At 43.2% G+C, this 23140-nt stretch overlaps 1 protein-coding gene across 5 annotated transcripts; it reads left to right on the top strand.

Moving 5' to 3' along the window:
• Nucleotides 1–659: 659 nt before the first annotated feature.
• Nucleotides 660–23086, top strand: LOC105700545 (dmX-like protein 2). 5 transcript variants are annotated; one of them, XM_012426477.2, is made up of 42 exons: nt 819–905; nt 1892–2089; nt 2172–2325; nt 2607–2690; nt 3185–3397; nt 3470–3605; nt 3691–3888; nt 3978–4159; nt 4244–4362; nt 4422–4515; nt 4886–5039; nt 5139–5500; nt 5571–5866; nt 5926–6135; nt 6215–6505; nt 6585–6731; nt 6817–7075; nt 7154–7407; nt 7489–7705; nt 7795–8157; nt 8240–10495; nt 10607–10921; nt 11008–11109; nt 11252–11440; nt 11518–11751; nt 11839–11976; nt 12057–12289; nt 12371–12552; nt 12659–13028; nt 13106–13348; nt 13416–13668; nt 13759–13963; nt 14041–14314; nt 14394–14567; nt 14645–14743; nt 17696–17756; nt 17842–18050; nt 18469–18613; nt 18725–18942; nt 19034–19117; nt 19188–19334; nt 21678–23086. In XM_012426477.2, the coding sequence occupies exons 1-41, from the start codon at nt 819–821 to the stop codon at nt 19302–19304; spliced, it is 10119 nt and encodes a 3372-aa protein (XP_012281900.1). In that variant the 3' UTR covers nt 19305–19334; nt 21678–23086. The 5 variants fall into 5 exon arrangements, with proteins under 5 accessions (XP_012281897.1, XP_012281900.1, XP_012281899.1 ...); XM_012426476.2 differs by having other exon boundaries at nt 20739–23086; XM_012426475.2 differs by having other exon boundaries at nt 20729–23086.
• Nucleotides 23087–23140: the final 54 nt, after the last annotated feature.

Here is a 23140-nt window from a genome sequence, read left to right as displayed (position 1 = left end):
AGACAGCAAAAATGGCATAAAACCCTAACATCATAAAATCGAACAAAAATTCCACGCAGGTACCGGTTTCCAATAAAGACTTTTAACCATTATGTAAGCCATGCGTGATAAACATTGTGTAAAAATACATGAATTATAAGTATGTTGTTCAGCAGATCTCTTGTCGGGTACTTTTTAAGTGAGACTTCTTATGGGACGGTAGAAGATAGCTCGCATGTCACCAAACCGACTGAAAAAGTGAAACGCTTTTTCTTACAATAAATCATTATTTATATTCATCTCCGTGTTGTAATATTAAAAGAATATATATACGTAAATGTTTTCTTCAACGATTGCGTCATTCCCTTACTCAGCGACTCGCGTATAAAGTGGAATAAAGAATAAAAGCAATTGTGCCAAAAGTTACCACCAGTACGGGATGTGTTATATTAATAACATGTAATAATTCTCTTTAATTTAGAAATTTCACAATTCCAAGGTTTCTTTTCAGTGGGTCGATAAACCAGGCATCGCACGTGCGGCTGACGTAATGGCGCGCGATTTACCGACGGAGAGAAACATAACCTCTCCGCGCTTAGTGGTTAGAAAAATCGGAGCGGGTCGTCGCTCGTCGAGACACTTTGGTCCGTGGCCAACGGTGCAAGGAAGGTCCATTTAAAGATGGCAGCTTCTGCGCTGCTGGATCGTCGTATCACGTCAATTTTTCCTACTTCCGAGGGACTTTAGCTCGAGTTCGGAGCGTTCTGCGCCGCGGGAGGGAATTTAGGCTGAACGCTTACCAAATCTGCGGTAAAATGGTCGAGGACGCGTGAGGAAGCATGGATTGTCACCAGATATTAAGCGGGGCCTGCAATGCAGGTGATCGCTGCTACGCTGTCGGCTCCGTGGAGGGAATTTCGTTCACCGTGAGTTTTTCTGTAATTCTCTCCACGTTTTCAGCCGAAAGAAACTTTCTAGCATCCCGGAGAACTTCCAGCCACCTCGTTCGGCCAAAGTTGCGAAAACGCTATAGAAGGTTGACGCGAGAAATAAAAGTCAATAGGGGGCCTACTCGCGTACACTATGAGTAGTCAGCTGATCAAATGACATTTTTATACAATTGGGAAAATTGTCTCGACATAATGCCGCGCCAATAGACCATGTAACGTCGCTTGCTGTTCCAGTTTGTTTGTATGGGTCTCTTGATGATAAGCTCTACGTCGAAGGGGAGACCAGTGTTCCAGCATCTGTTGTTTTTGTTATGTTACGCTTTGCATGTCACTTACAGAAACGGCACGTTTTATGAGCGTATTATTATTTATGACATGTACAAGCGTGGATATTATTGGCTCTTGTGCTCGATGCGCAGTGACAAATCCAATTACTGGGTGCCGTTGCTAGTGCTCGCTTGAGGAAATCATTCGTTATTGTATATTATGGTTCCCGGGCTGAATTATTCATTCCCATGGTTTTCAAAATGTAATACACTTTTTTTTCTTGACAATGCTGTGCTCGATATTAGGCTTTTAAAGATTTTATAATTGGTGCGGCGAGAAGCCAAAAGTATTCCGTCATTTTTTTATGACGCCTGCGTGATTCTTCCAAACGTATTATATTTCATTACGTAACTCGCATCTAACAATGATGCACATAAACTGGATCTTGCCAGATTATTTAATGGGCGCCAGTTGCGTTTCTTCTGACTATTTCTTTATGCATAACGAATAGAAATAATGTTCTAATATTTTGTGTGAGGATAAACGGATGCATATATCTCTTATTTTCTTACTATTTTTTGTAAAATAGTTGTAAGCAGCAGTGAAGAATTTATCAGTTTAATCCCATTGTATTAATCTTCCTTCGAGTCAACCTCTTAATCGATTGTATTTTAAATTCCTTATTTTTCTTTTAGGCATATGCTGCTGGTTGTAATATAGTGATTCTCGCAAGTAATTTTGAACGGGTTCAAATAATCCCTGGAGCTGTACACAATTACATACGGATAAGTTGTTTGGACTGCAGTACGGATACTGGAAAAATCGCTGCTGCGTATGAGAATCAAGTCTGCATATTTGAGCCGACTCCATTGATTCACAGTACTTGCTCCCATGTTCGTATCTTTCAATACTAAAATACTCTATAAACACCCAGGAATTTATTTAGATTCTACCTTGATTATTTTATTTGTTTAGCAATTAGAATATCGTTGGGTTCAAACTGGTACTTTGCAAACTGACTCATATATCAGCTCGTTATCATGGAATCTGGAGGGAACTCGACTGTTGACCGGTGGAGAACTGTTGCAGCTCTGGCATCAAAATATTCAACCGTTTCAAGAAGAACAGAGTAAGTGAGAAAACATTTTCTATCTTGTACATAAATTCAGAAAAGAGACAGAAGCTACTTACGATCTTTGCACCTTATTCAAATAATTTGTTATTAATAGGATATAAGTATTGCAAGGTACTTTTTATTTTTCTTATAAAAGTATAAGAATTCTAACTAATCGTTACACTTTTTTTCTGCATATGCTTTTTGTGACTGTGTGACCCTTTTGATCGTTATTTGTGAATAGTCATACTTTAATGCCTTCCCTGATTTACCCAATGTTCGAATATTATATACAGCTATGAAGGTGAAAATACCGCAAACAGAAGAAGTCTCTGTACCAGGAGGAGAACAGAACGTAACAGCAGTCAACCCTCAAGATCGTGAGTTCATTCGCTTTGAGGATGAACCCTAAATGTCGATGTGCTTCAGGCTTCTTATAAAACCATGGAATTTTTTAAACCATTGCCGTGTGCCATCTTTATAATCATAGCATTTTATTGGTTTAATTTCAGCAACACAGACTTGGAATAGTCATGGAATCCTCACCTGGGCTTCGATTAATTTTTTAATAAAATATTAAGTTGGATTCTGTTATCAAAGCCAAATTCATTCCATCGATCTTACTATGCGAATCAATACAAGCTTCACTTACATTCTTATTTTTTTTTTTAAGCATGCACATTCAGGCAAGTGCGGCTTTGGTGGTATGAAGCATAAAGCATGATCGCATTGATTATTTAATGAGTCTGTTTTTCAGCTTCAGCATGTCATTATTACTTGTCAATATGGATTGAGACAAGGGACACGAAGGGTACTGTGGTTAGGAGAATGAAATTATAATATTTGGAAATAACAGTCTAATACTTACCTACAGCTGGTGCGGTAAAATTCTCTATCGGAGGGGAAGCTGAAAGTCCAGGCCCGGCAGAGCCAACTTCAGGAAACGAACCAGGCTCCTGGAATTGCGCGTGGAAATGCCGAACTGCTACTCCAGTCCATCTTATGAGTTTTAGTCCCGATGGAACCCTTTTCGCAACAACAGGCATGAACGATAGACTCGTAAAAATTTGGTTTGAAAACAAGCACTGTAAGGATCAACGTTCTAGATAACCGTATCTTAAACTTGATATATCTTTCAACTTCGATATCATTTCTTTAGTATTCCCAACGAGAAGTATAGACCACACCAACTTCAGCCAAACTGTCGGAAATGACAGCTACAGCTTCGTTTACGTGGCCCATCCTCGAGCTGTCACTCATCTGTCATGGCGAAAGACTAGCAAGTACATGCCAAAGTAAGCAACATTTTTCAATACATTATATTCGCGTGGCTTTCGTGAATAAAGATTTAACTTTTCCTCTATTTACATCTTTTAACAGAGGGAGTGTATCGAACATGCTCGTTACTTCCTGTCGAGATAATATCTGTAGAGTCTGGACTGAGACGATACCTCCAGAAATTGAAGGTTTAGCTAATATGAGTCAGTTTGAGGGTTCCGATAGACATGGACACCATGGGAAACATCGTCATCATAGTATGCATAAGCATCGGTTTATGCAGCGCTTGAAACATATGAAGTACGCCAACAATTATTATTTATAATAAAAATGGCAATTCTCTAGAAATGATTGAAAAACATGTTTAACACGTTTGGTTTCATTTTTAGGACGTGTTTTCACATTCGTCGCCATGCAAAGCAGCAACAACACCAGGCCGGCCATACTGCGCCAACCCTTCCAACTCTGCCTTCAACATACTCTGTTCATGATTTTCATAATAACTACCAAAGTTCAGGACATTATCCAGGAATGCACTTTCACCTAGCAGCCAGTATTAATGCCGAAACGGGTAAGTAATGTAATAAAAATTTCAAAAGCATCTTCAAGAATTCCCTTGTGTCGGAAAGACTCTATAGTAACGTAACTCTCATAGATATCCCACTGGTACCAAGTCTAATCACAGGAGATCCCGACAGAGAACCAAACTTTATCTTGCATTGGCTTAACAACAAGGAAATGCATTTTACAATGCAGGCAGAAAATATACTACAGGTATTACCATTGTACTTTAGTAAATTGACTTACGTAAATAATAATGTTTCGTTTAACAGGAACTTACTCGCAAATTGGTGGAAAAAGAAGAGGGCTTGCAGCATCCCGAAGGAGATCATGCCGACCACGATTCCGAAGACGAACACACACCAAGTACGATTCCGATTCCATCTCTGTACAATTTTCCACTCCATCAATGCTGCTGTAACTTTTATCTCGCATGGATCATGCTTTTCACATTTTCGTTATCTATCCATGCTATCTTAATGATCTCATTTATGTATCCCCCAGTATGTCGAATTACTGGCGGAAAAAAATTCACTGCAAGACGCTCAGGCAAATGTAATCCACAAAACCGGATTCGCAGTTGTTCCGTAACGACTGCAAAATTTCAAACCGACCGTTTCACCGCTCTTTTCGTAAAGTAGGCTTAAACACCTCACCGCATGCTGCATAGTTTTTGGGTAGAAGTATCATTTGTTAGGTACCATCTTATCCTGTTACGGTATGATGCGCCCTGTAGAGAAGGGAGTGCGCTACCAGTCGAATCAAAAGCCAGGAGTCGGTGGAAGAACGACGAGTCAAGAGGAACACAGCAGCGATGAGCACCACACCGCGCATACGACATCGTCTCATCACAGTCTGCCCCACAGCGTGCACTCTCACCAAAGTCTTAGGTAAACGATTACGCTTAAATTTAAACAGATCACTAGAATGTACTTACAAAGTACCGAGTCCCTGTTTTCCTTTGTGTAATAATTTCGTAATACTTCCAGCAACACCACGTCCATCAACTCCATAGCGACGGACGCGACGTCTTCGATGAACCATGCCCCAGATTCGCTGGACACAAAGATAGAAACGTTACTGCGCGACTGGCACCACAATCCGGATCTCCTATTCTCCATCCACCCGATAGACGGAAGCTTCCTGATCTGGCACATCGAGTGGCTGGACGAGTACCACCCTGGCTCCTTTCGACAAGCTCAAATCTCATTCTCCACGAGGATCCCCAATGCCTTTCCTCTGGGTGACGCTTCCACCATGAGCCACAACGTGTCCATGTACTCTCACACCACCGGTGGCCCCTTACTCAACATCCGAGAGGTCTCGAAGTCCTCGACCAAGCCATCCGAAGGTAACGACGAAAGGTGCACTGCTTAGATACCTAGAATTATCCGCTTTTAATCATAAACTTGTTTGTTCAGCTGCCGAAGTGACAACTCCGTTGCCGAGTCTCATCGAGCAGGACGAAGAACAGTCCACCCTGACGTCGAGAGCGGGTCAGGAGTTGCTGAAGAGCGTTCAAACCCTAGCAGATTCGAACCAAGCAGGCAATACTCTTCACAATGGAAATGCTGCAGAGAACAACAAAACTGCCCAGGAACACGTTACCGACATGTTGGCACATCCTAGTCCGGTGGTATCCATGGTCTCGAAGCACTCCAATGGCACCCTAAATTTGTGGCAGTTGACTTTTGCTGATAAAACGAAGTTCTCTCAGGTATTACTGCGAGATAGCTTCTAGGCGAGTTGACGGGATGCTGACGAATGTCTCTTCAGGTCCTCAGCATTGGCCACGCATGTAGAGCTTCCGGACACCGGTTTCGGGTAAATGACATCACTTGTCACCCGGTTCTTCCTCTTCTGGTGACCACGTCGCACCATAACATCCCGGACTTCCCGTCGGTGCAAATCGAGAATTCCGGATCCTCTGAAAACATGGATAACAAGCATGATAGCAATCGAAATAAAGACGTGATGTCGCCTACCGTGAGTATTGAAAAGTGACTAGGGGCAATATAAATAAATTCAATTAACTCTTCTTAAAGAGACATGTATCTTCTTTCAGGGATTCTGCAGCGAACTGATTCTCTGGCGAGTAGATGCCGTTGGTCCGCTCTCGAAAAGCGGTGGAGTCTCCGAATTGGCGCGGATAAATTCCCCAGAGATTTCGGCGTTCAGTAACGTTGCATGGATACCGACTTTATTGCCGAGCACGACTTTAGGGAACTTGTCTAATTCACCGAGTGCATGCTTCGTGGCGAGCGATGGTCAGTGTCTAAGAGTCTATCAGGCGGTCATCGATGCGAGGACGTTGCTGGCGGAGGTCTCTATTAGCGAGAGAAGAAGCAGAATGATGGTACGAGTGCTTTTATCGGGAGAAACGAATTTCTCGAGAAGTAAATAATAAAGTTTACCTGGTTTTTTAATTTTTATAGGATTCCATGGCGAGTTTGTCGACCGACATGTCGTCCGACGATGGCGTGAGACATTCAATTCACGATAGGATTAAGATAGTATCCCAACAATCCACCGCTAGACCTGGGTGCGTCATTCAACTGGAAGCCATCTCCGACGCCACACACGTAAATTCGTTTTAAAAATCCTCAGTACCGGTTGTATGGCCTAGACTAAGTAAAGTAATTAACAAATGTATTATATGTCTGTCAGGACTGGCAGAATACGCAGTTTCTGCACGTTTTCCAAGAACAACTGATCACCGGGGAGAGGAACGACGAGAGATCACCTGGCATCGACACCTCCGCCAACGATCTCGGTCTCATGGAATCTACTTTGGACGCGATGGTGGATCTTCAGCAATCCGCGATCTTCGAGGAGCCGTTTTATATAGTAGTGTTGGAAAGAACTACGAAAGGCACCACGGTCCATATGTGGCGTCTGGTCATCGCCTCTCAACCAGAAGCTACCGGTAAATCAATCTGGCCTGATCATCGTGATTTTCTGAAAATAAAATGTGTCTATTTCAATGTGTTCCACTTTCCGGCAGGTCTCACTGGGTCCATGATGTATGTGCCCGACGCTCACCTGGTCCAGGACGAGGAAGAGGAGGGTACGCCCGGACGTTTCGGAAATGAAGGTAGAAGGTCCAGAAGACCAAGTCAAACGGGAGGCAGAAGTCGTCGGGAAAGCCAAGCTGAATACGATCCGGCGTTTCTGCACAGACGCCATCACAGTAGTCACGTTCTAATCACTACTACCAAAGTCTGCACTCAGGAATTGCCCTTACCCGAGGGAGTCGAGGTTTGTATCTGGAACAATCTTCTGAGGAGTCTGTGCGATCAGCGCGAACCTAATAATTAAATTTGCAACATTTGCAACCAGGTTGTGCACGCGGCTCCAGCAGGCGGTCACTTGAGCAGTTCATCCATATATCCAGCCTGCTTCGCTCCTTACATCGTCGTAACAGCATGCAGCGACAGCACTGTGCGTTTCTGGAAATGTATAGTTACTAAGTCAGAGTACGACGAGCAATTGAGCTACGAATGGCGGGAATGGGAGATGATCCGAAAGGATCAGGAGTCTACAATTGATATTACGGGTATCTGACTTCTAGATTTCGCCATGTTTTTTCATTCCATTTTAAGTCCCAGGTTGGGCTCTTCTAATGTTCGTTTTTCGATTCTCTAGGGCAACCACTGAACGTCAGCGCAGCGTATAGCGGTCGCATCGCATGCGCTTATAAATATGGAAAGTCTTTCACGAGGCCGACCAAAACTGATCCCGACTCTCGATACGTAAATCTATGTGTCGCGATCTACGAATGCGAAAGTACGGGTGGCAGCGAGTGGATCTTGGAAGATACGATTCACCTGAAGAACATTCACCTGCCGAGAATTCAGGTGGACCAGCACTTGGATTTGAGCTACTTGTACGACAGTAGATTCCTACAGAAGAAGCAACGACTTACGCAGGTTTTGCAGACCTTGAGTCACGAGGATGTCAGATCACCGAGAAATGGAGAAAACGGAGAAAGTACAAAGTCTACTGCCGGTGAGAAACGTACATTCATGAGTTTAAAACAGTAAACTAACGGCGTGGATCGGAAATTAATTGTAATAAAATTGTTCTCCAGGTTTGTTAGCGGTTCCATCATTTAGCACGCTCCAGTCCCTGCGAAAGTCTATTATAGAGAATGGAAATACGTGTCCATTGACACAAAAGCATTTAGTTCAGTTAGATTGGGTATCTAAAGAAGATGGTTCGCACATATTAACCGTAGGTGTTGGGTCGAAGATCATGCTATTCACGCCGGTTTGCTCGGACCTCGCTCAAGCCAACATGAAGGCGATGAAGGAGTCTCAAAGCACCAACAGGCCCATCCTCAGGAAGACTTCTTCCCTGGCGCAGCCGCAATTCGTTGACGAAATTCGCTGGATGAAGTTGAGAAAAATCGAGTTGACCACCGCGGATGGCTTACCACCTCTGCCTATGCAGATCTCCTGGGTCAGGGACGGTATTCTCGTCGTCGGCATGGACTCCGAGATGCACGTTTATTCTCAGTGGAAACCAAACCCACGTAACGATTGCTTCCACTCGAATCTTCAGCATCAGGAGTCCGACGAGTTCCAGGCTAGCAGAAACTTGAGGGACGAAGACTTAAGGACCTTGGCTCATGAAACATCTCAAAGAAGGCTAGCTAACGTATCCTCTATGCCTCACTTATCCAGGGTGAGCAGCATCAACCTGACGATGTTGGACGCCAAGAAGAAACGAGGGATGCAGAACGACAACGTCAGCTTCGACTACATGCCGGACTACGGATTGTTCGAAGCCTCCCGGATAGCTTGTCCCGTATTACCTCAGTACCATCCTAAGCAATTAATGGAACTACTAAACTCTGGGAAGATCAGATGGGTGAAGGCAATCCTAGCTCACCTTGTGAGGTGCATCGCCGGCTCCTGTTCCTTGAGAGCTGACGATGAGAGTCTGGTGAAGCAACGAGGAGGATGGTCCAGGTCAAGGACAATGTCTGTCAGCTATGTAGGTACCACTTCGCCCCTGGAACCAAGAGGATCCACCACGCAGATTCCTGAAGAGCTCACCCTGGATTACGCCGAAATAACGTCCATCTCTCCTCTGCCTCTCTGGACTCTCCTCCTAGCGGATAAGGAGACGAATACGACCCAGCAAAATGAAGACAAGCACGATTATAATGAACTATTTGATGGGAACGTGGATGAAGGAGAGTCCCTCGACGACATGCTGGATGAGGATTACGATTGCACGAGGCAAAAGGATCGCAGGTCGTCCGTTCCAGAGAGGCAAGGGATATCTCACTTCGGTCCTCGTCAGGGTCGACTCTTATCCAGACTTTTAACTCATACTCATCTTCCTGGACTGTCCAGTCTGGACCAGATGCATCTCCTCGCTTTGGCCGACACCGTCTCCACGTGCAATATCGACTTCGCCGAGCGCTTTGCAATCGATGCCGCGAAAAGTGCAATAGCCAAAGAGAATTTGACCGGGATACCAGAGGGCGAGGGAGCCTCAACGGATTCTCTGGACGACTGCGGCCTAAGATTCCTCCTAGCTATGAAGCATTATAACTATTTAATTCGTTGTCTTCCTCTGGCGCAGAGAGCACAGTTGCAGAAGCAGGGGGTCTCCACGAATAACCTGGTCTGGGCCTTCCATTCCGAGTCCGAGGAAGAGTTGCTCGGTCTGATTCCATCCTACGCGAAGGGCCAAGCGAAATGGTCAATCCTGAAGGAATTAGGAGTCGGCTGGTGGATCACGAGTAGTACAGTATTAAAACGCTGCGTGGAGAAGATGGCTAAAGCCGCCTTTCAGCTGAAGCAGGATCCCCTGGATGCCGCCATTTATTATCTGGCCATGAAGAAAAAGAACCTTGTCTGGGGTCTCTTCAGGAACAGACGGGACGAGAGGATGACCACCTTCTTCTCGAATAACTTTGCCGAGGACAGGTGGCGAAAGGCTGCCCTGAAGAACGCCTTCGCTTTGCTCGGGAAGCAGAGATTCGAGCACGCTGCTGCTTTCTTCCTTCTGGCAGGGGCATTGCGCGACGCCATCGACGTGTGCCTGAATAAGTTAAATGACATCCAATTGGCTATGATAATAGCAAGATTGTACGAGGAGGACATGACTTCCCCGAACCTGAAGAGATTGCTGTACGAGGAGATCCTAGGTTGCGACAAGGATGGAAGCAATCTTGATATGATAAGGGCTCATCCTGATCCGTTTTTGAGGAGCATGGCTTTGTGGATCCTGAAGGATTATTCGGGTTCTTTGAATACCTTACTGCTGACTAATGTTGGTAGCATGCATCCGCAGTATAACGATGAATCCGACAAGCCTGAGGGAGCTACGGGTAAATATATTCATTGTTTGGTATTGATACTAACTTTCTGCGTTGAAAAAATGATAGCACAACTCTTATCGTAAAAAGAGGCATTGACAGTAACGTGATATATCGTTTCAGCCAACCCCAATGTCTTCAATTTTTACGTGTACCTTCGCACCCATCCGTTGCTGATCAGACAATACATTGCATCGACTGCCCAAGACAAAAAGAAGGGCCACTCAGTGGTGATATCAGGATTCAGTTACGGTACGGAAACTAAGAGCCAACCTGATAGGCAGCTCATGCTGGAAGATAGCATAACACCGTTGGAAAGGCAACTATACTTTACCACTGCACACGCTCACTTCAAAGCTGGCTGTCCTGCCCTTGCATTAGAAGTCCTTTCGAAACTGCCGAACAAAGTCATGGAAACGAACTGCGAAGACTCACCTAGTATGTATACTTTTATAATTAACAATATACTCTGATCGTATTCTACGATTAAGCAACCGTTTAACCATTTCTGTACACTTTTCTAGGTCTGTTAAATAGTCCAAGTAAAACAAGAGCACTGGATATCCAGATAGACACCGGTATCATTTCCTGGGATGAGAGTACGATGAAGACTGCTCCGGTTGAAGGTAATTTTAAGTTGCTTTTGGTAAACTGCTATGGCTTTTGAATTTTTAACAGATTTCAGGACATTCAGAGAAGGTGACTGGTAAATGGGGATCATCAGATGCGATGAATTATTTTTTAAACTACAATTTCAATTATTTTCAGATACTTCCACCTTGGACTGGGGTGCTCCTGCCACGGATTGGTCGCAGCCCGTGACTCGTCAAACTGATGACGAGCTGGATTTGAAATGGGACGATGAGCACGCAGAGAACGACGACGATGAGAGTCCTCCTATGAGCATGAAACTGGATAAGAAGGAAGCCGTTAACGGCGAAATCGTAGAGAAAGATGGTAAGGAAAAGTGCATCTCTTGTTCGGGGTGAGAACATCTGCAGATAGTAAATGCACATATTATAAACCTTTTCTAGACAATACTCAAAAACCAACCGGGCAGCTGGACATAATGGCACAGCAGCTGAAGTTCGTAGCGTGTCTTAAGATCTTGATGGAGGAATTGTCAACCTTAGCAACTGGTTTTGAAGTAGACGGGGGACAATTGCGTTATCAACTGTACGTCTGGCTGGAACGCGAGGTGGACGCACTTAGGCAATTGTGCAGCTACAGTGTCAATACAGACGGAGACATGAATAACGCGTCAGAATGTAAATTTCGTGCTTTTTAAGAAATTCTCATGGTAACACTCGAGGGTAATTACGACAAATTCATTTCCTCATTGATTGATTTTCCAGACGAAGGTGGAATGGTTGACGACGTACCACCCTACAGGCCAGGGGAGCAACCAACTCTGCACGAGATCTTAGTCGCTGAGAAATTAGACTTTGAAGCTAAAGTTCAAAGAGCAGCCAAACGGAAAAAGTGGCTGAAAGGTATTTAAGCGTGCACCTGCTTATTCCCCGCTGTAAAAAAAATTATTCGATTGAATTGGATTATCTTCCATTTCTTGTAGCCAATGAAACGTTGTTGAGGACTTTACTGTCGTATTGTTCGTTGCACGGAGCATCAGGCGGTGGACTGGCTTCCGTGAGGATGGAATTGGTTTTATTGCTGCAGGAGTTACAGCAAGAAAAGACGCAGCAACAATTGTTGAGTCCTCTTCCCTTCCCGACGACGTTGCCTCTTTTAAGTGCCAGCGTTGCTTGCAATAAGACCGTCGTCGGCGATCCAGTCAGGCACCTACAAGTTAGCACATTAACACGGTCAAAGAAATTAACCCAAATAATTTGCACAATAAACTATAATTTATTTAATTTACCATTTCAGTCCCTGGCCCATGATATGCTGCAAACCCTTGTGGAACTGCGCAATCCACCTATGCCTAATAGAAATTCTCATTACCGTGAAGTATTTATCGTGCGAGACTTAGCTGTGGCGCTAAGTGCTTGCATATATCAATCGCTGTGCGATTCGGATACGTTTGTCATGAAGCATCACCATCCAATTAGGTGCACTACTTTTACATACCTCGTTAGATATTTATTTATTGAGGGCATGGAACTAAATTTAGATAATCCATGTAATCTCATTATTTTCAAACATATCTGTTCACAGCTTTCCAGCAGTCGCAGAAGTGGAATCCTTTTCTGGAGGTCACTTGGTTGCATCGAACAGATATCACCGAAGGTATTCGGCAGATGACAGTGTCTGCATCACGACGTCTCCTTCGAAGTGGCCTGGTGTGACCAACTTACGTGCATTACTGGCTCGAGAGAAAGACGAAGACACGCCGAAATTAAATGTTCTGCTCTGCGAAGCCTTTGTGGCTATTTATATGAGTCTCTTTGTGTACGCCATGTCCAGTTGTGATAGCCATATCTTGTACAGACTCGTTGGACACAAGTTTGATAACAATACCTGGTCCAGTCTCTTCGGGGGTGGAGTGAAGAAATTGCTGCGGGTTGCCAGCACCAACAACAGTCAAGTAAGTGGATTTACATTATCATAGAGGAAACATTCCTTCGAATGTAATGCAGCATCATCACTGCGCATTAATTTCAGACCTTGCAGAGCAAAGAGAAGGTACCCATCGAGAGGGAAGAAAGTGTTACGGCAGAGTTGCAAGCTGTCGGAGCTGGCATGTGGAATACTATGACATCGTTGACTAAGCAAAGAGTCAGATTGAACATGAAATTGTTAGGACAGTTCTCCGGTCAGCAACCTAATATGAAGGAGGACAAGCCTACGTACCGGGAGCAATTTGTGTCTCCCCAGATGAGCATGATTTCCTATTTTCTTATGAAGGTTAGTCCACTGAGGCCAATTTTAGAGCGTGCGAAAATATGATCTGGAAAACACTTGTCGTTTTCAGCCTCGCATTGAGAGTGAGTACGCCGACGAGATAGACTACGATTCATCCGATTCTGCCGTTTCGAACCTCGACTCCTCCGAGGAAGAGGAGGACGTATTCGATACGAACGCTAAACCAAAGATTAAGCCAAAGGATAACACCGAACACTCAAATCCTAACTCGTTCAGCTGGTGTATCATGAGATTAACCATAGTTAAAATATTGCAACAGCAACTCCAAGACTTCTTAAACGTTGCTGGAATAGAGATGCAAGGTATTGATTCCATAACTTCGTTTCTGCGGTACTCATTACAATTTACATACACCGGAGCAGGAATATTAATTGAAATATATTGCTGAACAGAATTACCGGTGAGCAGTCCTCTGATTCATGGAACATTGGGGATCGTGGCTCAGTGGCAAGAGTCTTTACGAGAAGAACTCGAGGCTAAATCACCGGCACCTGCAAATTATATACCAGGCTGTGCTCCGGATCCTACACCCACACCTGGGAAACCTGCGATTCATAAATACCGCTCATTGCTGGAGAAAGGCAATACGCCTTTCAAGTGAGTAACAAAATTATTCGCACTACCGTATTTTATGTTCTTCGAGTGCAAGAAGTAATTTCAACGTTCCTATTCAGTACTCGCATGGCTTCGGCTGCGCCTGCCAATCGATTGTGGAGCTACTTGGTTCGGCAGGAAGCGGTTCAGGACGTTTTCATTCGAGCGATTTTCGGTAAACGCCGATCTCTGTCCTCGATTTTGGAAAGCAATCAAACCAACATCGATGGTCTTAATCGAGGAACGGGGACTGGGGAAGACAAGGGTAGCGACAGTGGTACCACGAGTCTTCCCGAGCCTGTCAGAATTATTCACAAGGAGCAAGACAGCATTAGTGCCTTTTGCCTAAATCAGGTCAGGTTTGCTTCGACGTTGGTTCCTAATTTCCAATTGGGATGTCCCACATTCAATGGTATAATGCTTTTATCAACAGGTCAACCCAGGACTAATGGCGTTAGCGACGCCCCGCGAGGTACAGGAGATGGACATCTCGTTACTTCTCGAATTGCCATCTTGGCTTGAAGACGAATGTGAATTCGACATCATCAACCTGAATAAGCAGCCCGATCCAGAACCCGTGCAACCTACAAGTTTCCTAGTCATACAGGTAGATCTTTTACTGGACTATTAGTGCCAATGTTGAGGGAAAATAGATTAATGTGAAATTTAAAATGTAATACGTAGACTGCAGCAGATAGGCCATTGCTGGCTCAAGCACCGCAGCCAAACAGTCCTCAACCACAATCGGGTATCGGCAGTCAAAGCGGACGAGGTGCTAGTGTGGTAAGTTCTTTTTGGATCTTGAGGATACTTCTTTTTTTTTTTTCTTTCTTTTAGTCTACTTATCGTTTCGACTACTACCTACGTATCTACCTACTCACCTACCTGACCATCTATGCTAACTCCGTTATTTAGATACGGTACATCTAGAGTGAGTAGAAGGATTTTCTTCCAAAGTATTGCAAAGCTGACGGTCTAAACGTTCATAAAGGAAGAAAAAATTAATTCAGTACCTAACGCTCTTCGACACAAGTTTTTTGCGTCTGCTGAATGTCTTTTGAGGTCTGCCATGCTTTGGACGGAAATTGACCTAATCATTTTAATTGTACCGCCCTTTGTGCAGGGTTATTCTCTTTGGAAGTCACGAAAGTGATTTCTTCTCCAAGGACTAATGCAAACGACAATGATTAAGTTAAATATTTCTCGTCCTCTTGGATACCGGATGAATAGAGAGACTCCCTATGTATAAAATACAATCAACGTAATATCGTGCAATTACTTTCGACGAATTTAGTATTCAATGCCTATTCAAGAGCGGTACAACTTCCTCAAAGAGTATGACGCACGATTAGTGCCAAAAGTCATGCTCTTTGAGGCACCATGAAGTGCCTTCTCTTCTTTTAGTAGTAAAGCACAACAAAATTCAAGGATTAACATATTGAAGTCATGTCCAGAGAGCCCTAAGTTTTTCTTTCCTATTCGATCGTACGATTGTGTAAGAACATCTGTGTTTGAACAATATTCTCTGTGATTTCTAGTGGCTTCCCTTTACGTTTTGCCCCGACACATTATTTATAATATGCACCATTGACATGTTCTTCATGATACCGTTCCAGCACTACACATGAATTGATACACACTAATAACAATTTCCTCGATTTGTCTCTAAGTATTTCCTGTCGATGCATTAAAGGGTTCCTCTAAGCCTGTTCAAAGTGACAAGCGGAAGTGCAAAACTAACATCTAGTGCGCCATTAAACACTTTGGAACCGAAGTTCCATTACGCTTCGCCTTCGAAGGCATTGCTGTACAAACGCTTAATTGGCAAACGAAACTCCATAGACGGAATCTAGCGTCATAATTCCCTGTTTTACACGTTTTACAAGCAGGCGAATCCGTCAAATAATTCGGACAATTACGCCTCGTCGAGTTTCCGAGGTGAAACTCGAAAGTGGAAGGTTGTAGTGTAAACCAGTCGAGTATTTAAGGCGATATGCAAATGACATCTGAGGAATCGTTCATGCTACATTTCTCCAAACTGGGTGCACCGAATCGCTTAAAACTTTACTACACGAATACGGAGGCCATAAGGAAGGTCGCGACGTCCACGAGATTTCAATTTTTATACCAAATATTGAAAATATCTATTGACAAATTTTTTGTACAAAAATTGAAATTTTATGGGGGAAACCTTTACAGCCGAATTATTCATATTGTAACGTTTGAAAGGATTCGGCGCTGCCAGTTCGGAGAGAAGCTTCATAAACGAGATCACTTTGATGTTACTTTTATATCACCTTAAGTAATTGCGACAGAGGGAAACCACGTTAAATTAGGTTTGTTTAATCTTAAAACGAGCCAGCTCGGGGCCACGTGGGTGGCCCTTCGGTTAGGGTAGCACAAGTGGTGACGGAGACAATGTTGCTTGTTCAATGCTTGCCTAACGTCTAACTTGGTCTGCGTCACTGACCTGGTGGCTCGCTCGCTCAGATGAAGGGGATGCCTGCTTTTCCTGGCTCCCACGACCTGCGCTTCTGTCAGTTTGTCGCTGATAGGAGCAAACACTTGTTGAAGCCGGTGAGACTAACATCTAACAGACCCTAGCCTTTCCTAGTGCCGATTCCACGTTCTTCACTTATTTGTATTGAGACACTGCGGATGCATTTTGCAGTCCTTACTCGGTCTTGCGAGACGTTACATCTCTGGTTAAACATTCCGCCGCGTTGACAGAATACTAATTAGTCCTCGATAGTTGCATCGAAAGCTCCAAGACTTTGTTTAAAAAAAAAAGAAAGAGAAGAAAAATGCATCCTGTTCGGTCTGGCTTATAATAATTTCTTAGCTTTGTTTTTATGGTAGTTCGCAGTGCTTGGCAGCATGCCTGTGTTTTGTAGTTTAAGTTACCACTCAACTTATCTGCGGATAATTGACAGTCCCCGACCGTTTAGAATATTATAGGCCAGATTTCTTGTCTTCAACTGCCTGACCGTTTACTTCCCAAGTTCAGGCATGATATTAGATATTTGATATAAATATCAACACGTTGGTTTCAATGTTACTACCAGTGTCGACAATACCCCTTTTCTATAGTTCTTGCTTTTATCGATCCTAGAATTACAAACGAGGTAAATGTCAGTGCCCTGTCCTGTTATTAAATTGCACCTACTTGCATAATTCCAGTTAACAAATCTCTTTATGGAGTGTTATCGATAATTTATAAATATTATCAATGTACACGTGTTACAGTACTTTGCATTAATTCCTTCTTTACAGTGTAAATTAGCCGACCAATAAAATCCACCGTCGATTCTGTTAACTAATTAGCTTGACGAGGATCTTTTACTTCTTACTCACTGTTAATGTAATCGGCTTGATAATAGTTATCACTGAAAGCTACGTTTATGGTGTCCAGTCTCTCGTCGCAGTCACGTTCAGGGCACCTGTCGGAATTGAACAAATCAAACGTTAAATTAACTCGCTCCGCTTGCAAAACTAGCCGAAATATATTATACCGTCGTTAAAAACGCATGCACACATATCGGTTTGGCAGATTCCTCAAAGCTCGTGCTATTTTGTCTGTATTACAATTATGACAATGCCGCCGTTTGGTGAGATTATATAAAAGAGTTGATTCTTTTTTCCTTTTTTTTTTTCCTTTGACAAGTTCTAAATGTTAGTTCTCGCGAGGATTTACCTACGACATTTACTTAGTCCTTGTCTATTTATTTCCGATAGATCCTCAAACACAAGATCGATGGTATACGGAGGCTGTCGTCGCATCCACTGCTGCCGCTATGTAAGTCCATTCTGCAAACTCCAAGTACAATGTGTAATTAAATCCCTGATTCCTAGATTGATTTTCATTTAATCTCTCCATGCAGACTTAACGGGATCGCAAGATGGTTCTGTCTCACTGTGGGAATGGGGCCATCAGACCGCAGTCGCAACTCCTCGACCATCAGGGACCTTCGCTAAAGTTACTCGTGTGAGGTTCTCCCAGCATGGGAACAAATTTGGCGTTGCCGACTCGGATGGACACCTCAGCTTGTTCCAAGTGGCGTGTAGAGAGGGGACGGCAAGACCTTTCTTTGTAAGAATCGACCTCATTACTTTAGCTCTATTCAATTGAGCTAGGAATTTTTTTTCTTTCAATGTGAAGTAAAACCCCCCTCAAATCGGTCGCGTCGAATAAGACACATTTATTTTCTTTAAGAATTAACCATTTAATTAATTGAAATGATTGCACAGGACTTGTGAGCGCAAAAAAGTGTCTCATGAGCTTCTATGCTGAAACGAAGGTAAAGTTAGGCCTTGGAGAGAAAATTTAGTCGGTACGGAAATCACAGATGGCGCTGGGTAGCACTCTGTAGTCAATTAGGACACGAGGAACCACGAATCTTTTAATCGACGTAGATTCGATTTTTCGACGGGTTTCACTTCATCTTACATGTATTCCGTTGATTAACGATATCATTTATAATAATACCTTACCTCGAAATTACTTTCAGAATTACCAGTGTCATAGCAAGGTAACGGCTGACTTTGTCTTCTTGGGAGCGTGCAGTCTCGTAGCTACGGCTGGCCATGGCTCCGAAGGTCGAAACGTAGCTCTATGGGATACGTTACTTCCTCAGAACAAGTCTCTTGTTCAAGGTGCGCATCTCAACCGATAACTGTAATCAGTACCTCTTCGGTGCTTCTAGCTTATACGAATATCGGTAATCATTACATCCGGATTAATTAACAATTCCACGCGTTCCGCAGGATTCACTTGTCACGACCAAGGAGCAAGTTCCGTGATACTTGCGCCGCAACATCAACTCTTGATCAGCGGCGGCAAGAAAGGAGACATCAATATCTTTGATGTCCGACAAAGGCAACAGCGACACAGATTCCAAGCTCACGAGTCAACAATTAAATGCTTAGCCCTTGATCCCCACGAAGAGTTCTTCGTCAGCGGGGCGGGAGACGGTGATATCAAAGTAATTACTTCTCCAGGCGTACTTCCCTTGCTCACTTTGTATCTGAAACAAAGTAACGATAGTTGTACGTCACGTGTTACCTTTAATCTAGGTTTGGGGCCTCACCGTCCATTCGCTTCTTTACTCGTTTCCTGCCGAGCATCCGAGGTCAAGTTTCTTCAAGAACATCGGACAGGTAAACTATTTAACTTATTCTTCCCGTTATTGACATTTCTTTCTGCATTAATGACTGACATTAACCGCAGGGTGTGACGCAATTGCACGTGGACTCGGCAGGACGTCTGTTTTCCTGCGGAGCGGACGGTTCAATGAAAGTTCGCCAACTGCCAGAACGCGACTGTGTAGTACACGCGCTGTACTAGGATTAAACTGTTATTATTAATCCTACCTAAGTAAGTAAACCAGAGCAACCAACGTAACCAATATAACGTGAATGGCCTTCTACGCATAATGTTACAACGGAGTCATAAAGAAAGTCAAATTGCACAGAACCCTGCCGTCCTTACGTAGAAAACTGCTTTGTGTCGTTCTCCAAAACCGAATGCTTTTAATCGGCCCCAAAACGACGCGACTGTCCGGTCGGTCTTTGCACTTTGCGATTGAAGCTTCAAGGCAATGTCACATTTGGGGCTTTAGTACGATGACTAATTCACACTGCCATTTCATTGGGAAAACCCAACGTAAGAGGAGAACTTGCGGCTTGGGCCTGTGTGAACCTGGAGATCCAGTTTGAGGCACAAACAAAATTAACAGGCTTACTAGAAAGCTTTCCGTGATGTAGACGTTGTGTGTCACGTTGAGTTTTGAACGGGATTTGATGCTGAGAAAAAAATATATGGCACAAACGTCTACTTCACAGAAACATTCCAATAAGCCTGTTAATTTTGTTTGTGCCTCAAGCTGGATTCCAGGTTCACACAGCCGCGGCTTGGAGGTACTGGGTCCCACTTTTCCTCGTTTCCTTCGCGCAGTAGGTTTTCTTTATGACTGCAATCAAATGTCCAACGAGTCTGTGTTACTGCCCAGCACAGTTAAATGTTGCTTGAAAGTTTACACGGTGCACTGAGGGGGTCTCTCCCTCGGGAGCTGGTGGACTTTGACGTTTGGTGGGAACGTGGCATCGCGTATCAGCAATAAGTTTTAACACGTGACCTTGTTACTGCACTGGCATCGTGCTTAGCATAAGTGACCGAGTGACATCTCAGCACACCCTTGATTCCCCTGCAATGCACACGAGTAGAAACGCAAAGTGACGGCCTATTTGATTTTGTATAATCTGCCCGACTTTATTTTCTCCAGTCGTGATCTTACATAGAGAGTAACCTTCCAATCGTGTACATTTACAAAGGTTCATTGTATAAAGGTATTAAAGCGACATGAAAGGCGTTTTTAAACGGTCCATTGGGCGATTACTTCTCCTAATTAAGTAAACCTATTCGTCTGAAATATTAATACATAATTGTTTGTAACGATTGAGAGTGGTCAGGGATCACGCTCGATCGTTTCAAACGCGACAGTCACAGAAAATTCCACATTTGAACCCGGAAAAAGGGAGAACAATGTTAATCCATGAATCAGAGGTATACGAAGCGGGTAATCCGCTCTGTATGTGAATTTTAATTAATAATTCACTGTAACTGCCCAATTTTTAACGTTGATTAAACTTATCAACGCCTTTCCCGTCGCCTTAATTTGGCCCTATCGACTCGTTCACTGTGGGGCCGTGCCGTTTAATTTATGTAAAGATATGTTAAGTACACACCTATTTTAGAGGAATACGCTAAAGTTGATTTCAGGTTACGGATATACCGCTATAATGAGTATTGACCTACGACTGCTTCACGACAAGGACAGGTGCCCTGTGTGGACGCAGCTTGTTTGTGATGTCGCCTAATTCCTGAAGTTCCATATTAATAACAAAAGTGGTCTTCGCTAAGATTAACTATCGATGTAAATCAAGCTTACTCAAATTAGCTTTCTTACCCGACGATGGCACCTCTCGCGATACGCCGCATCGGACACGTTTACGTCGAAGGCTCGGCACTGTTATCGTCGTCTAAAAATCACTGTTAACAATCATTCCTTCTGCCTAGAACGACGATCTTAATGTATTAACGAATATAACTCGTGTCACTGTGTCGATACTCTAGGACGTTTAATGTATGCTTATCCGTTAGCAACGCGACATTTTGGAAGAGAGACACCTCTCGGCCGTTTCAGTTACTAATCGATGAATTTGTAAATTGATTGTAAATCGACAGCTTCGAATGATGCCGATACAGAGTTCACGAAGTAGGTCCTTCGTTTGAGTTGTAAAATAAAGGGATATCACTAGGAAAGGATTCGGATTACTAGTCCATTGTGATTTGTCGTCGTAATTTACATTTTCGCGTCTTTTAGTTCTAAACACACGTTTTAGTGTCGCGTTAACCGTGGAGTGTGCTTATATTAATATAAATATATATTCTTGTCCCACGATTGGCAAAATTTCGGGACAGAGAAGCAATGTGATTCTCGTATCGAAGGTGTCTCTGAGTCCTTTGCCTGGCTAAGCGCCCTAAGTTTAAATAAATTAGAGGTTTTTATCAGACCTGTTTAGCAGTCAGGTTTTTGCAATGAGTCCTTTTATTACGTCTCGTGCAAGCCACTCGTTTAGCTGCACAAAAGTACTGAATGAGGAAGCAACATCCTGTGGGCAATTATAGATTTTACTTTAATCGTTTATTTCTCCCCAGGGAGCAGAGTGGAAAAGAGAGGAAAAACTGGTTACGTATTTAGAAATTCCGCTGCTGGAGTAGTTTCGTTCCTGCGTTCGACATATTTCTTTCCCTCAGATAGGTATGACCCTCTGTTTGCTCTTATCGGCTATTTGATAAGTAATGTCATGTCCGAGGAAGAACGTCTTTCGGAGCGGCGCACTTTTCGATCTCTTTGTCTTGATACCTTCTGAAAGTTCCAAGTTCCGCAACCGATGTGAATCTACCTACCGATTTAATGTCGAGCAAAAGAAAGCATGTTATAACGTTGAAGCTATATTAGTACTACGATATTAAATGTGACGCTAAATCCCGGGATTACTTCGGCATGTAGCCGCAGCCAGCTCTTTTAAGTAACTTAAACTCGTTGCCACAAATTCTTCCGAGACTGGGAGCAATGTGTGACAGGAAGACGCATATTTTATACAATGTTTACATACCGGAAACATCCAGTTCTTGCCTGTAACGTAAGTCACTTAAAAGGGAGGCTACCATGTCGAAGAAATGGCCCGTTTGTCTCATCAGAGCTTGATCACAAAGTGTCGTGACACATTCAATCCCGTGTCTGTTGTCAGAAGTAATTAAAGAATTATGTCCTATTCATAATTTGCACCGGTTGCACGTTCATTGAATTCCTTAGCTACGTCCACCTTAAGTTTCTCTACAGAAACTTACTTGACCGATTAAAGTACTTTGAGTACCATGCAAAACCATTCTTTTTTTTTTTTAATAATGAAAAACGACTATTTTTGTAAGGACAATTTAAATCGCTGCTTTGCTGAAACCTGAAGAGCCCTGAAGTATTTATATCGGGCAATTTCAGATAATGAATTGTCGTTAAATAGTCGTTTCCTGCTGTAATTGCTGTTTTGCATTGTTCTCGGCATGGTTTAACAAACGATCTCTCGGACGTTAGAATTTATCCTAAGTAAACTGACTTGATCAAAACCTGATGAGAACAACCTATGCTTGAGCAACTTGTTAGAAACGTTAAACAAATATATATGTTAATATGGAACAGTCATACATAATATAGCGAATATATTTGTGTATATATATAAATATATTGCGTAGAGGTAGCATGAGAAATTAATATATATTGTTACGGTTAAGCTAATCGAGTAAGCAAAGGCAATTTAGCGGGAGAGAGACCCACCGTAATCCATCAGTTCTATAATCGGATACACTTGCAGTATTGTACACATTATTCAGAATGCACATTACTATTATAATGGCAAGGGTATGTAGACGTTGCTTTGGTTTGCTTATACGTCAATCGTTGACCGCCTCAAAAAGGAAATCTTGTGAGCGAGCCAGACTCGCAGGTGTTGTATACTTGATAACATTATAACTGTATGTAAATTGTAACTATTAAACAGTTAACTTAAGATCATCTACCTCTTCACTGAGTTCCGTCAATCACGTTTCATGTAAATTAATGA

This window comes from Orussus abietinus, unplaced genomic scaffold, assembly GCF_000612105.2.
Source record: "Orussus abietinus isolate OABI.00-Male unplaced genomic scaffold, Oabi_2.0 scaffold2, whole genome shotgun sequence".
Classification (NCBI taxonomy): domain Eukaryota; kingdom Metazoa; phylum Arthropoda; class Insecta; order Hymenoptera; family Orussidae; genus Orussus; species Orussus abietinus.
The sequence above is the reverse complement of the archived record's forward strand: the minus strand, read 5'-3'. Positions and strand labels throughout refer to the sequence as shown.